This window comes from Trematomus bernacchii, unplaced genomic scaffold (genome assembly GCF_902827165.1).
Source record: "Trematomus bernacchii unplaced genomic scaffold, fTreBer1.1, whole genome shotgun sequence".
Taxonomy (NCBI): Eukaryota; Metazoa; Chordata; class Actinopteri; order Perciformes; family Nototheniidae; genus Trematomus; species Trematomus bernacchii.
In genome coordinates this window covers 7,098,072-7,113,425 of record NW_022987821.1, presented here as the reverse complement: position 1 = coordinate 7,113,425, position 15,354 = coordinate 7,098,072, and the positions used below count along the sequence as shown (strand labels likewise).

General features: G+C 40.5%; 1 protein-coding gene across 1 annotated transcript; it reads left to right on the top strand.

The window, feature by feature from the left end:
* The first annotated feature begins 1,460 nt into the window (after positions 1-1,460).
* Positions 1,461-8,155, top strand: enpp4 (ectonucleotide pyrophosphatase/phosphodiesterase 4). The gene is made up of 8 exons (XM_034151272.1): positions 1,461-1,602; positions 3,418-3,655; positions 4,277-4,570; positions 4,705-4,809; positions 5,179-5,377; positions 5,784-5,957; positions 6,151-6,420; positions 7,883-8,155. The coding sequence occupies exons 2-8, from the start codon at positions 3,419-3,421 to the stop codon at positions 7,981-7,983; spliced, it is 1,380 nt and encodes a 459-aa protein (XP_034007163.1). The 5' UTR covers positions 1,461-1,602; position 3,418; the 3' UTR covers positions 7,984-8,155.
* The last annotated feature ends 7,199 nt before the right edge of the window (positions 8,156-15,354 follow it).

Below are 15,354 nucleotides of genomic sequence, written 5' to 3'. Positions count from 1 at the left end.
CCCATAGTATCAACGAGCATTTCATTTAGCCTAGCTTTAAAAACATGCAGAGGAATGAGATTGCTCAGTTTCAATTATTGCTGAAGATTGTTCCAAGCAAGTGGAGCTGCGCACATAAAAGCTGTCTTACCTAAGACAGTCCTTGCTCTTGGCACATGTATACTATAGGACAGTAAACCAACAATATCCTTTAAAACTGGAGAGATTAAAAAATATGGATGAATAAATAAATGTTAACTGATAAAATAAGATATAAATGAACCAGCAAAAATCTTGCCTCGGGCAGCAAATTGGTCAGAACCGGCCCTGGTGTCATCCCCACAGTACCCCCCATTTGAAACATGTTCCCACGGCTATGTTTTCATATTTAAGTTTGTAGCGAGTAGAGGGCTGCTGGCAGGCCCAGACTGGCCATCGGGAGGGCCGGGAGGTTTCCCGATGGCCTTAATGTAGGCTATTGTGAACGCAACGCTGCGCAAATGTGGGTTTGCCTCACACAGGGTGACTGTCTGTCTATGATGTGGCATCTGTTTCATATGGGTGTTTCCATAGATCTAGTCTCTTTATTTTCCCCTCAAAATGCACCAGATTGATGCATTTAACTCCAAAATTAAAAAAATATCTTACCAGGGGGGGCATGCCCCCGGACCCCCCTAGAGGATTTGAGGTCCACTCCCAAAATATGTTCACATGGATAGGTTCCCAAATACATTTGCAATTTTTTTTAAATAGTAACCCCTGTCCATATGTTTATTGTGTGTGTGTGTGTGTGTGTGTGTGTGTGTGTGTGTGTGTGTGTGTGTGTGTGTGTGTGTGTGTGTGTGTGTGTGTGCGTTAGTTTCAAAGACCCCCATAGAGCTCAGTTTATAACTCGAACCCTGGTTACAGGAGTGTGATCATTTCTGGCAGATCGTGCTCTACTACTAATGCCTAGCTAATTGGGCTGATTTGAATGCAGGTGCGTTTATTGTTACGTCCAAGCGGCAAAGTGACAACTAATTTGTTTAATGTATATTCATCTTTAAGTTCTTATTATTCATCCATGATATTAATCCTTACAGTTATGCATAAAAGTACAACAGCCTCTAGTCTAACTTTCCATGCAACCACATCCTGCGTGCATCCAACAACAAGCAAATCGCTCAATCATGTCCCGCCCCCGATTCTGATCTCTGATCGCTGATTCGCTGCTTTAACTGTCAATCTTGCTAAAGCGTCCGTTAACGGTTACGTCAAGCTGGCAACGACAAGAGCAAAGGTATGCAGTTAGTACTTCAAAACAAAAGCCTTGACTTTTTTTAATAGATTAAATCCAAATATATTTATACATAAATGGGTTTAAATTGCTCAGAAAATATCAATTGAGTTACCATGTATTGTAAATTGTAACTATAAATGAGAAATAGTCATTATTTTACAAGGCGTTTTAGGGAAGAATTTATTTTGAAATGTGTTGTTGTGACATGGTGGAAATACTTTTTAGCTAACAGTTAGCATGTATTTTTGGGGAAGTCCAGTAATGTTGCTGCCAAAATAGACCAGAAAGCGAAAGTTATTGAACCATACTGTGTGGAGGACAAGAGCCCGTACATCCTGTGACAGGTAAGACTATTAAACACGCTGCTATCTTTTTTTTGTGTGTAGCCTACGATGTTAAAATGCTAACGTATGTAAATGTAGATATTTACATTATATGATGCGATACCAGAGGCTAACCATGTCTTTGCTAATAATACAATTTACATTCTGTATTCAATTCACTAATTATTTTCTCACCTGTACATTTTCTTAAGTATTTATTATTATTATTATTATTATAAGGGGTATTTCTTCTGTACTTTTTATCAACAAAGGGGACTTCCTGGTTGTGGTTATTTACAGTGTTGGAAATGTATATGTATTCAAATATTAAACTCAAGCACAATGTTGAGGTACTTGTACTCAACCCGAGTATTCTTAGTTTAAGCTAACCTGTACTTTTACTCCACCACATTTAAGAAGCCAATATTGTACTTTTTACTCCACTTAATACATTTGACAGCTTTTTGTAACTAGTCACTTTTTAGCTTCAGAAAATTAGCTTACACAAAGTCTAACTTAATTATTAAATACACTTCGACATATATTTATAGGTTAAGATATCCAATACATAAATAATGATAATAGTAACTCAATATATGTCGTTCTGAAATGGGCCATTACGCACAAGGAGTACTTTTACTTTGAATGCAGGTTTACCAACGTATGAGTTGACTCCTCGACTTGTCAAATGCATTGAGGCGACTAATTAAGTTAGTACAAAACTCAGAATAAGAAATAAATATTAGTTTTGTATTTGGTTATTTAAGAAGGGACAATGCTCATTAATTAACACGAGTGCATCGTCTAAATGTGCCAGATTTAGCCATAGACGCTCATTTCCATCTGCAGGTTGTTGGCATTAAAAGAGAGCATATAAGCAAAGAAAAACACATGTGAAGTGCACAGTTTTAAAGCCCTTTTTTAAAACCCATTAACATGCAACAGACACATAAGACAAGATAACAGCTTTTCTTGTGCGTCTTATTCAATTGACTTGTTCCTCACTTTGAACCAGAAGTGACAGACCAAAGTCTCAAATGTGCTTAATCAAATAGAGAGACTATCAGAGTCAATCTCTCTCTCTTGGAGTCAATCACATTTTTTTGCATTTGCTCTAATTTCATGGATCTTTGATCTGAAAGGGTGAAGTCTTTGCTTACAGAATTACTTCACTCCCTGAATTCACAAAGTAAATAAGAAAATTGTGTTGATCTTGTACAAGAAGCGTGGCAGAGGTTGTTTCCACTCCGTTTTGAAAAACACACAGACAACTGAAACTAGTAAAACCGCACTTTTCTATGAAGCCCATAAAACACACATCCTCCTCCTCACACACTCAACGACGAGCACCTGTTTGAACCAGTTCCTCCTCTACGCACATATGACCTATTTTGGACTATACTAAACAACTCACTTCCACAACACATCGTGAAGTAGGATGCCAACAATCAGGAAGTAAACCGTAGCCACTTATATCTACATTTTTGTGCTGCTTTACCCTGAAAGCAAGATCCAGTGAGTCCTTGAAGACAGTTGAGCGATGTGAAGTCCACATCTTGTATTTATTGACAGAGCCCATTCAGTTACAGATCTTATTGGTGACCTATTAAGCATTTGGCAGCATGGCTTCAGGGTGGAAGGTGACAAGGAACAGGATTTCCTCTTATGTCCCTTCCCAATTCCATTGCAGATTAAAAAACAAATGCCTATCCCATGTATTCATTTTGTAACTGCATCCAAACAGGATTACATCCCACTTTCTGCTAGAAACCTTCACACAAATCGTCAACACGCCATGTCTAGTTGAAATAACTATTTTCTCGTACTTCTTTTCAGGATGTTACTAAAAATACTTCTGGGCGTCCTGTGCTGTGTCGGAGCCTTCGCCACAGAGAACATCACGGAGCAGCGGAGTCCTCCTCAGCTGCTGCTGGTGTCTTTCGATGGTTTCAGAGCGGACTACCTGCGGAGGTTCCCCATGCCCAACCTGAAGCTCCTGTACAGCCAAGGGATCCTGGTGGAGCAGCTCACCAACGTCTTCATCACCAAGACCTTCCCCAATCACTACAGCCTGGTAACCCCGCTGCTGTTTTTGTGTCGTGAAGATTATCTGTCAGAGAGTGTGATAAAGATGCACTGTCATATGTGCTTTTTATCAATCAAGTAAACATTTAAACCAATTATAAGAAAGACTTTAATATGACATAGTAAATTAAATACAAATAAAATAGCATAACAGTTGTCTCACTCGTCACCGGCTTGATCCATGTGTTTCTGATCCTCTCCAGAATGGAAGTAGTCATCACATACAGAGCATCAACTAGTTCCTGAACAGTGTCCTTCACATGCTGATATCCAAGAGAGGGAGTTACACAGTCACAAGATGGAGGAATAGAAAGCAGTATTCAATGTTTACTTCAGATTAGCTCCACGTCAGAAATGATCATGCTTGTCATATGTCTATCTCCATAGAGGCTGAATCATCATGTTAATCACATAGCTATCATATGCCTCAAACAGTCCTGATGCTCTTCTAGGTAATCATACATCCTGTCATGTGCACAGCTACAGTTGGGATACCTTTGTTATCAGGTGTACTCTGACATTGGAAGAGTACATTCACTATTTTCCCAACAACAGTGAATTATAGGATCATAACAAAAGCAATAGTAATGGTCTTTGTTTTCCTCTCCAGGTGACAGGGCTGTACGCTGAGTCTCACGGTATCCTGGCCAGTAACATGTACGACCCCGTCAGCCACAAGCACTTCCACATCAACAACGACTCCAACCCCATGTGGTGGAACGAGGCTCGGCCCCTCTGGATCTCAGCACTGGACTCCGGATACAAGACGGGGGCCATGATGTGGCCCGGCTCCGAAGTGACTATTGGAAACCGCACAGCGACACACTTCCTTCCCTACAACTCTCATGTGACGTTCAAGCAGCGAGTGGGGAACGTGACAAAGTGGATGTTAGGGGACGAAAAGGTAGGAACGTTTTTTTTTATCAAACTCACTGATTAGTGTAATTTATAACATTTTCAATGCAGTTCAATGTGTGTCGTCTGGAAGGGTTATTATCCATCGTCTTACTTGCTTTACCTTAAACCAAATTCCCTCAGGAGAAAGGAGTGATGTTTGCAGCGCTCTACTGGGAAGAACCGGACCGCTCGGGTCACATCTTCGGCCCTGACAACGACACCGCCATGAGCCAAGTCCTGAAGGAGGTACAGTCATTGGGACACACTCAATATTTCAAAGAAGCTCACTTGATTCTGACACAAAAGGTTCCTGAAATCTTATGAGATCTATTGAATTAGAGAAGCTTGATGGATGCAGCAGGTGTTTGTAACATATAGTGATGAAGATACCACAAAATATGGAGCCTGTGATTTAAGTTTTTCATTGACATATCTGTAGCTATGTACGAATGACAATAAAAGCCTTCAATCTTTATGTGCGATCAGGTTGACGACCAATGACCTTACAGTGACTCGGCACACTTGAGTGTTAATCAGATTTGCACAGATCTCCTTTCCCTTCAGATTAGCACGAGATGGAGACAGTTATTGACGTGTCTTTGTGTGTGCGATCAGGTTGACGACAACATTGGCCTGCTGATTTCTGAGCTGAAGACAACCGGGCTCTGGGGTCACGTCAACATCCTGATAACCAGTGACCACGGCATGACGCAGTGCTCGGCTCAGCGCCTCATACAGCTGGACAACTGCCTCCACCCCGACAACTACACACTGGTGGACCTCTCTCCTGTCACAGCCATCATCCCACTGAAAGGTAGCCAAGTTCACGTCTGCTATATATATATAGAAATGTATTTATTAGGATAAACCCCTTGAGATGCACCATCTGGTTTTCAAGGGGGTTCCGACAAAAGCAACGTCTTACAGACAGACATGAACAAAATAACAGAAAGCAAAGCATGACAAACAAGGACAGGTTAAGTAAAATTAATACATCCAATCATTACAATTTGATAGACAGTAGTGTCTAATAGATCAGTTGTATCAATAACAATGCTGAAACCTACCCAATGATGCAAGGGATCTGATAGTAGCAGGTCAAGTATTCCAGTCGGTTGGGGCTTTAAACATGAACGCTCTTCTGACAATAGATTTGATCATTAGAAATGTTATTCTAGAGATATTTGCTCACACTAATTCCCTTCCTCTGTGCTTTGCAGATCCAGAGGCCGTCTTCAAACTGCTGGATAAGTGCCACGAACATATGAAAGCTTATAAGAAACACGACATCCCTGATAGGCTGCACTACAGGAACAATGACCGCGTCCAGCCAATCATATTGATCGCTGACGAGGGCTGGACCATAGTGCTGCGAGGCGACAAGCTACCAAGATGTATGTCTGTTTTATTTTTTGCTTTGAAAGGCGAGGCAAGTTTATCTATATAGCCCGTGTTGACACAAGGAAACTAAAGGACATTTAAATACAATTTAAGATGCTATATGAAGTGAAAACTAAAATGGTCATCTGATTTTGAACCCTGCTTCTTCATGTTTAGTTTCTCTAACTCTCTTTCCTTTTCCCTCAGTGGGCGATCACGGCTACGACAACTCCCTACCCAGCATGCACCCCTTCATGGCCGCGTCGGGCCCCAGCTTCCGGCAGGGTTATCGAATCAGCAGCTTACAGAGCGTGGACATTTACCCGCTGATGTGCAAACTGCTGTCGGTGCCGCCGCAGCCCAATAACGGCACGATGACCCGCGCTCGCTGCCTATTGGCTGCTGAGAGCTGCTGGGACGTCCCGTTGGTCATCGGCCTGGTGGTGGGAGTCCTGCTGATGCTCACTGCTATCACTGGTAAGTCTGTAAAGTAACCACTATTTAGACTTTTTCACATTTTGATGTCCTTCCTTTTAAAGTTGTCATATTTTATAGAATCATCAAGTTCTTACAAGGCTTTTATTGTCATGTGTACATAGCTACAGTGTAGATCAGGGGTCGGCAATATGAGTTTTGATATGAGGGTTTTGATATGAAGTGCCATTCTAAAAAAAAATGTTTTATCAGCGTGCCGACGATCGTGAATTATCAACGGGGGGGGGGGGTTTGAAGAGCTCGACGAAAACACTCGTGAAAAGTGATGTTTAAAACTCAGTTAATGGGGCTCATTCACTGGCGCTTCCACAAACAACAACCAACATAATTATTACATTCAAATAAAGTACATTATTCAAGTTTACATTAACTTTGGATAATAACACGGGAGAAATGAGCGGAAGCGCTCTCTTTTCCTCTCTCCCCCTCTCTCTCTCTCCTGACAGCCTGCCAGTATCTCTATGCAGCTCACTGATCCAGTAATGAGTGACAGTGAAGAATAAATATATGTATAACTAGTTCCAAAGGTAGATCAAATAGCTAAGTGTGTTAGGTCTAACTCTTGTGTGTTTTGCTCCGCTCACCGGTCCGTCACAGCGGGTGGAGCTGCAGGATTTCTGCTTCACACACGTTGCACCGCTATTTTATTGTCATTTTCGGACACCTTAAAATACTGCCAGACTGGTGAAGCGATTTTTTTGCGAGCTTGTTTTGCCGCACACAGAGAAAAGTGTCATGTATGTTACGTCTCGCGATCGGCCTTTTTAGAGAGCACCGATCGATCGGCAGAGAGTGAGTATCGGCCGATATCGATCGCCACGCAAAAACTGGGGCATTTTTACAGCTCCTTATGGGTAATGCAATTTGTGAAGTGCTTTCCTCTGTGGTGAAACTATCAGCACTGCACCACGGAGGAAAGCGGAAGAAAGTCGCCTGGAGTTAAAGAGAGCGGGGCTGCGTTGCGTGCATGGCTTCCTTCTGCAGGTAACGGGGAGACGCGCACTGGCGGCGGTCTCGTTCAGAATCCGAAAATAAAATAAATATTTTGTACACTTATTCCTATAGTGTGCCACTGGTTACGGTGCCATTGGTGGCACGCGTGCCAGGGGTTGCCGACCCCTGGTGTAGATATAGCAATGAAAATCTTAGGTCACAGGCTCCTCCAACAGAGCAACAACAATACAACTGATACAACTAGTTTTTACTAGTCACCAAATTTCCCAAAAATGTTCACCTTAGAAATAATAATCTCCAGCTCCACGTCATTTTTTATTTTTCTTTCACTACAATATACTCATAGAAATGTATCTTCTCTGCTTTGAGCTCATTATCTGAATCAGACACTAATTCAGAAGGTCAAAATGGAGGTTGCAAATGGGATATTATTAATGAAATCAACTTGTGAATCTGTCTGACTTTACTAACGGGTCTCCTTCCTCTTCAGTTCTCTTCAGGTTCCTGAGCTCCCGTCGCCCTCCAGGCTCTCGTCCCTTCCAGAGGCTTCAGGTGGACGACGATGACGACGACGACCCCATGTTGGAGTAACCGGACATCTGTCATGTTCCCGCTTTTAGAGGTACTTTACAGAACATGTTGCACTTTACGCTCTGAGGCTGCGGCCTTGTGTGTGTTGTCCATGTGCCCATACACACACACACACACACACACACACACACACACACACACACACACACACACACACACACACACACACACACACACACACACACACACACACACACACACACACACACACACACACACACACACACACACACACACACACACAAGGTAGAAGGCCTGCTGGTTTAATTACAGCTGTAGGAAATACTACTGTTGTCATTGAACGTCCATAATGTTACTTGAACATGTGGCAAAAAGCCCGTATACACACACACACACATATATATATATACTCACACACACACACACACACACACACACACACACACACACACAGTAGAAAGCCTGCTCATTTCAAAACAGCTGTAGGAAATGCTACTGATGTCATTTAACGTCCATAATGTTACATAGACTTGAACATGTGGCAAAAAGCCCGTAAACACACACACATACACACACACACACACACACACACACACACACGGTAGAAGGCCTGCTGGTTTAAAAACAGCTGTAGGAAATACTACTGTTGTCATTGAACGTCCATAATGTTACATAGACTTGAACATGTGGCAAAAAGCCCGTAAACACACACACATACACATATATATATATACACACACACACACACACACACACACACACACACACACACACACACACACACACAAGGTAGAAGGCCTGCTGGTTTAAAAACAGCTGTAGGAAATACTACTGTTGTCATTGAACGTCCATAATGTTACATAGACTTGAACATGTGGCAAAAAGCCCGTACTGTTTTGTTGTGATGTGTAATTTATTTTTGCTGAAATGTTGAGGGTTTGTTCTGGTGATGGCCAGTGAGATGAATCACTTCATTTTTGGAAAATGTAAAGGATTGAAGAGGTTTATTTTATATCTTTCTGGGGTGCGTTGTTGGAATGTGTAATGTTACGTCCTGCCAGCAGGGGGGGCCAGTCGCTCATGTAAGATGTAAACTGTGCATCACTGATATCACTGTGTTTTCTGCTAGTTTCAGTTATTTTTGATTGTCTCTCTGCGTGCACTGTTACTGTTTTGGTTTATTTGTTACTGGAAGAAATCTCAATATCACTAAAATGTTACTTTTGTCAATACTTGCATGCTTCAAAACTGAACATTTCAATCTGAAATGACTGAAATATAGTGTATTCGGTAACACATGCTACAGTTAGAGGGGGATTTCAATGCAAATTATTCAGTAGATATCCATTCAACAGGTATACAAATGATACCAAAGACTATCCTTTTATTAAGATGCACAATGAATGCTTCAAGGAGGATAGATATATTGATCTTAGAAAGGGATTTCTGTCATAAATGGTCATTATAAGAATAAGGTCCTTCGTTAACATGAACACATTTGAGTTTTTGTGATTGATTGATTGATTTAAAGCCTGATTTAGAGCCTTAAACAGCAAAGGGATGATCATTTATTATCAATACCTACAAAAATATCCATACTCTCATACTTTAGTGCAGTGCCACTCGCATGCTTCCAACCTTTTATCCATTAAGTCTGCAACTCACGCTCATTTTCTTCATCCACACATCCTTAATATCCAGAAAACTTTGTAAAACTGTGATAAAATGTCCATTTCAGTTTCTCAAAGTCCACGTTTTTGTCATTTAATGCCTTGTTTGGTTCGTAAAACCCAAATAAAATCACTTTATAATGTGAGAAATGCAGAAAATCTCCATATCTGAGAAACTAAATCAGCATTTCCTGCCATTTTAGCATGAAAATTAATTTAAAAGTGAATTGATTATCAACATTTGTTTTCTATTTGTTAATTAATGGATATCTTGCAGCTCTAATGTATCTCTAAATATACTGTTTGTATAAAACGCTCATGAATATTTAACTATATGTGGGTAAGTATGCCTTTTTCTGCGGGAATAAGTGGGAGACATCCAGATTTATTATATTTATTTTGTGTTTTGAAATGCTTCATGTAAGCTGCTTTTTGCACTCTTTGTCCGTGTTCACTTTAGTTTGTTTTAAAAATGGCACTATGCGAATGTAAAAGGATTCCTGTTGCTTAATGACATTTAAAATAAATAATGCTGGTTGGATTTCAGACTTTTTATGTATATGTATTAACCCTTTGTTTCCCCCCCTTACTTTGGTGTTCGCGGTCAAATTTGACCGGTCCTTTTTTAACTGCTATTACATTAACACAAAAACCATTAATCATCACCTAATTTCATTTAACACCCTTTCAAACTGTACATATTGTATCAGACTACTGGTATACATGAAAAACAGGAAAGAAAAAGCGACACACATTTGGAAAAATTAATTTATATTCCTTTATATATTTTTTTCTCCATTGCAGTCACAACAATACAATGTAATAAAATGGTAAATATATAAAATCAAACTCAATACTGACGCATAAACATTTCTTTATCGTGTTCAAAACCAAATGAACTATACATGTATTCATATCTGTTTGTTAAAATCTGTCATCATTTCTATGTAGTCTGTATTATTGTAAATCTCTGTCTCTTCACAGATAAATAGACTTTGTTTTCAGGAGGTATTGTAACAAAAATAACACATTTCCTAACGCTGGCCACAGAGAGCCATTGAAAATATCATTCAACTCTTTCCCAGAATGCATTAACATGGTAAGTAGACACATAAATCACACGAGAGATGCACGCCTTGTTTTCTCTCACGTTTCTTTTGTGGTGGGTCGGAAACATTCGCTGTGAATTTAGGAATCGAAGACCAGAAGATTCCTGAATGGTGCTTTTTATGAGCGGACGCAGGAGCGGTTTGAACACGGTCGATGACAATCATTTCTACGGAGAAGACGGGAGACGTTAGCCAGACAGACGAGCTCTCATCAGAAGGTTCTCCCCTTTGAAATATGTGCTTATGTATTGATCTGCGAGGTATGAAGCTGCAAATATGATCATCTTACCAAGCTATTTAATCACATTTAAAGTCAGAAATGTCCATCTTAACAAATATAACTCATTTTACGTATCTGTCCTTAAGTTAGTTGGGTTAATTTGACCTACTTCCAAGTGAATAAAGGGTTCAAATGGGTGCTGTAGTGGCCAACATCCAAAAAAGTTTGTTCTTGGCCACATGTAGAGGTTGGGGCTGGGAAGCAGTGTCAGACTCGCAGTAAAAAAATCCACTGGACGTTTCGGTTGCTTTTCAACGTTTATTTCCAGCAACAAATAAAACAAAATATGAAAACAATATGTAACGTAAACTTAAACTGCAGATCCTAATAATCCGTCTTCTATAAGCCTAAAGTTGCGTCTGCGTGTCAATGACGGTATTGCTGCTGCCTGCTGCCCTGCCGTCACACACCTGCACCTCCAATTTAAAGCGTTAGCCCCGCCCCCTTCACCTGAGCAAAGCGCACCACTCACTGAAACAGGTTCTAAATCAAATCAAAATAAACTTAAATGCGGCTCCTACAGGTGCTAAACAAAATAACAATTGTAAAGAACACCTCAGGGAATTTGGAAAATACACTTATGTGCCTTAAAAGAGTTGGATAATCATTTTGATACCACTCTCATTAATGTACACTTAATATAAAGAGGTGGTGGTTAGCTTAGCTTAGCATAATGACTGGAAGTAAAGGGAAACAGCTAGCATGGTGCTTTTACATTGGACAGATTTAGCTGGTTGTTTCCCCTTCTACCACTTTTTGTGCTAAGCTAAGCTAACAAAGGTTCAGATATAACTGTGGTAAACATTATTGAGCACTTGTCTCATACACTTAAAGCACAATATAAGGAGTTCAAGTGGACAGTTTTAACTTTAAATACATGTTTAAGTCTTCACCGATCCTTGTGATGATGGTCTTTCTTTGCAGAACAGTAAAAACCTTTTTTGTGTTTATCAGGAATGTGAGAGAGGAATATTACATATCTGTTTGTGCTAATCTTCTTTTTTCAAGTGAAACATTTGTGTCTGTCTGGCCAATCACCTCCCGAAACGTCCTCTTTCCTACAGATCTAGTATCAGTGTGCTTATACTCGAGACAACACGATGGCACAGACTCCTACGAAAAACACAGTTTCCAGTCGAGCCGTATTTGACTTCTCACGTCTTACATTCTGGATATTTATAAAGAACATTTACTATCAGTACATTTGAAAGAGCCATCTAACCAACTCATCGAACATAGATCCAACTGAGGAGCATCACCAGAAAAAGGTATTTACAATCAAAATGCCAACCACGAGAAATGAAAAGGTACTTTTTTTTTTTTTGCACATTGAAATCTCTAAAGCTACGTTTTTTTTTCCTAATGAAGAACACAGTAGAAAAAGCATGACCCCAACAAAACAAAAACTCATCTTATAGATACATCCACGTCTCGTTTGACCCTGCCATGTGCTTATAGTATCCACACCTGAGGGAAACCACTGAAATCCTCCCAAAATTCCCCTTTTTCATGATTTTATTTGAGTCAAACGTCTTCGGAAAGGATTTCAAATGTCCTCAGATCTGGTAGAAACTGCTCTGAGATCAGTTAAAAAAAAACATGATGATAATTAAGCTCATAAGCTCTGGACCATGCAAGTAAAACTTTGGCTAAAAAACAAGCAAATTAAGCATTACTCTCTCACACACACACACACACACACACACACACACACACACACACACAGCCTAACCACAGGCCTCATATGCTTCACAGACCCTGATAGTGGACGGTTTTTAGTTTAAGACCAAACAAAAATATCTTTCTGTTTCTACTTTTCACAATCAGATGCACATTCCTCTGTCGGGACGTTGCATCCAGCCTGGTTATTCCCTAAAAGTAAATGAAACTAGCCCCCCTTGGACTACATTTGAACCCAATAACAGGATAAAAAACAGAAACGATGCAAGAAAACCACATTTTCATAAACAAACGCACACAGTAAACAAATGGTATATCACATGAATGCATTGTTGCACATTTACACGTCTTCACCTCTTATTTGCAAACAAATAAAGGCAACCAAATTAAGTAAGTACAGGCTTTACATGATAACAGTGATGTGGTATTAGTTTGTAAAGGTTATCCAAGCCCAGCACCTTTCTGTGTGTCATGTGCATAGCTGTGGATGTGTAGCCATACATTTTCCTTACAGAGTGGGCCGTGCTAAGGCTCTGGGTTTTTGAGAGTAAAAGAGTTTCATTTGTAGCGTGCAGACTCATCTGTAGAGAGTGTGTGTCCATGAGTCTGATTTCAAAGACAAAATAGAGATGGTAAGAAGGTCAAATACCTGCCGTTTGTTTGGGAAGCTGCAGCTGAGTCTGAATGCCACACATGAACACGTCGATATGAAGAAGGAACTGTTAGTTTTTTTGGTTGTGTCAGACCTGATTTGTGTTAAACCTGATCTCTGACCGGCTGGAGCTCTGGGTGCAAAGAGGTCGTAGTTAGGGTCAAAAGGTCAGAAGCTGCTCAACATAAATCTCCCTTTCACATCCCAGAAGCACAAACGAAGCTGTGACTTTTTCCGTTATAGTGCCGTCAAATCTAAAACATTCATGCAAGAAATCCACAATCTGGACAGTAAAGGTTCACATATTTTTTGCCGTGCTTAAACAGTATGCTGTCCTCTTTCTATTCCTCTCAACCCTTTATTTTTAAATGTACCAAAAACCAGCACCACCCTCCTGAAGTCAATCTTAAACCATGACTCAGATATCTTTAAAAATAACTCCACCTACCCGGTTTTTTCTTGTTGCAGATTTGTTCCTTTTTATGTGTTGCTCTCAGAGGGTGTTGCTGCTTTTATGTACACACACTGATCTCAATTTGATAAACATATTTGGCTAAATTCATCATGTGACCACGCCAATACAAAAACCATCTTTACTCAATAGCACCATATGAATATTGTTCCCAAATGATAAAGGGGTGAGGGATTAGGGATTAGTGGACATTAGTGTGTGTGTGTGGAAGCAGTGAGGTAGGGACACACCCCTCGTAACTGACTCCCTGCTGTAGAGGAAAACCCTGTGTGTGTGTGTGTGTGTGTGTGTGTGTGTGTGTGTGTGTGTGTGTGTGTGTGTGTGTGTGTGTGTGTGTGTGTGTGTGTGTGTGTGTGTGTGTGTGTGTGTGTGTGTGTGTGTGTGTGTGTGTGTGTGTGTGTGTGTGTGTGTGTGTGTGTGTGTGTGTGTGTACACTAAGCACATCTCCTTGCGTCGGAGACTTGCATAGCTGCAGGACAGGAAGAGCAGTTGTCCGTTTGGCGGAGCCTTGGCCGACAACTGAAGGCAGTACTCGAGTTGCACCATAAATTCAAAGAGACAATCTGCCCTTATTGCACCATTGGTACGTGTGTGTGTGTGTGTGTGTGTGTGTGTGTCATATTTGCACCATATGAAGTGGGATTAGCAGCCAATTGACTCTGTAGCTCGAGTGTGTTGCACCATATGATCACTGCGGCTAATACTGCGCGTTGCACATACTGAATCTAGCTTGCAGCAAATAAACTGATTTGTTTCGGGGTTTTTTTTTAATTGGCTAGCACCACGGAAAAGTATCATAAGCTCACTGTCCATTCACACAATTTATGGGATACGTCAACATTTTCAGGGCCCTTTTTTTTCCACATTTAACTGCAAGAAGTTGTTGATGTCTTGATCCTTTTCTGTTCGATTCCTAATGTCTTTTTCGCTTTTTAATGATGGTCACAAGAGGATTGAGTAATGTTTTCATATGGAAGAATACTTGACTTATAATAGACACTATTTATGGTTCTGTTGCATGCATTTTAAACTGTCCATGGAGTCTGATGATGTTATAGGTGCATTGTGATACTTGCTAACTGCCATTTGTCTAGAAGCTGCAGCTGATACTGGACTTTGGATTTCCTTTGGATGTGTTTTCCTGTTTCGATGGCCTTGGCAGTTTTGACTCTACCTGTGTGTAAGTATTTGCAATTGTTGCTACTGTATAGAAGTGGTTTTATAAATTGTTCTCAGATGTCTGTCAAGCAACAACGTTTTTGGAAGCCGTTTTTTAACCTACATTTTCTACAGTTTTTTAGAGATTAAAGCTGCCCTCAAAAATGTTGACGTTGCGTTCTCACCGCGCCATGTGCAATATCTCATGGCTGGGTTTCACCTGCTCTACCTCCACCATGGGACTAGAGAAAAGGTGTAAAAACACTTTTCCGCCCCCCCTGAAGACGTGCGACTTCAGGATCAACCTCTCCGCTGATAACTGATATATCTCGGCTCATTTGTTGTCGCCTGCCAATGTAACAGCTTGGATTACAGGGATAAACAAATGG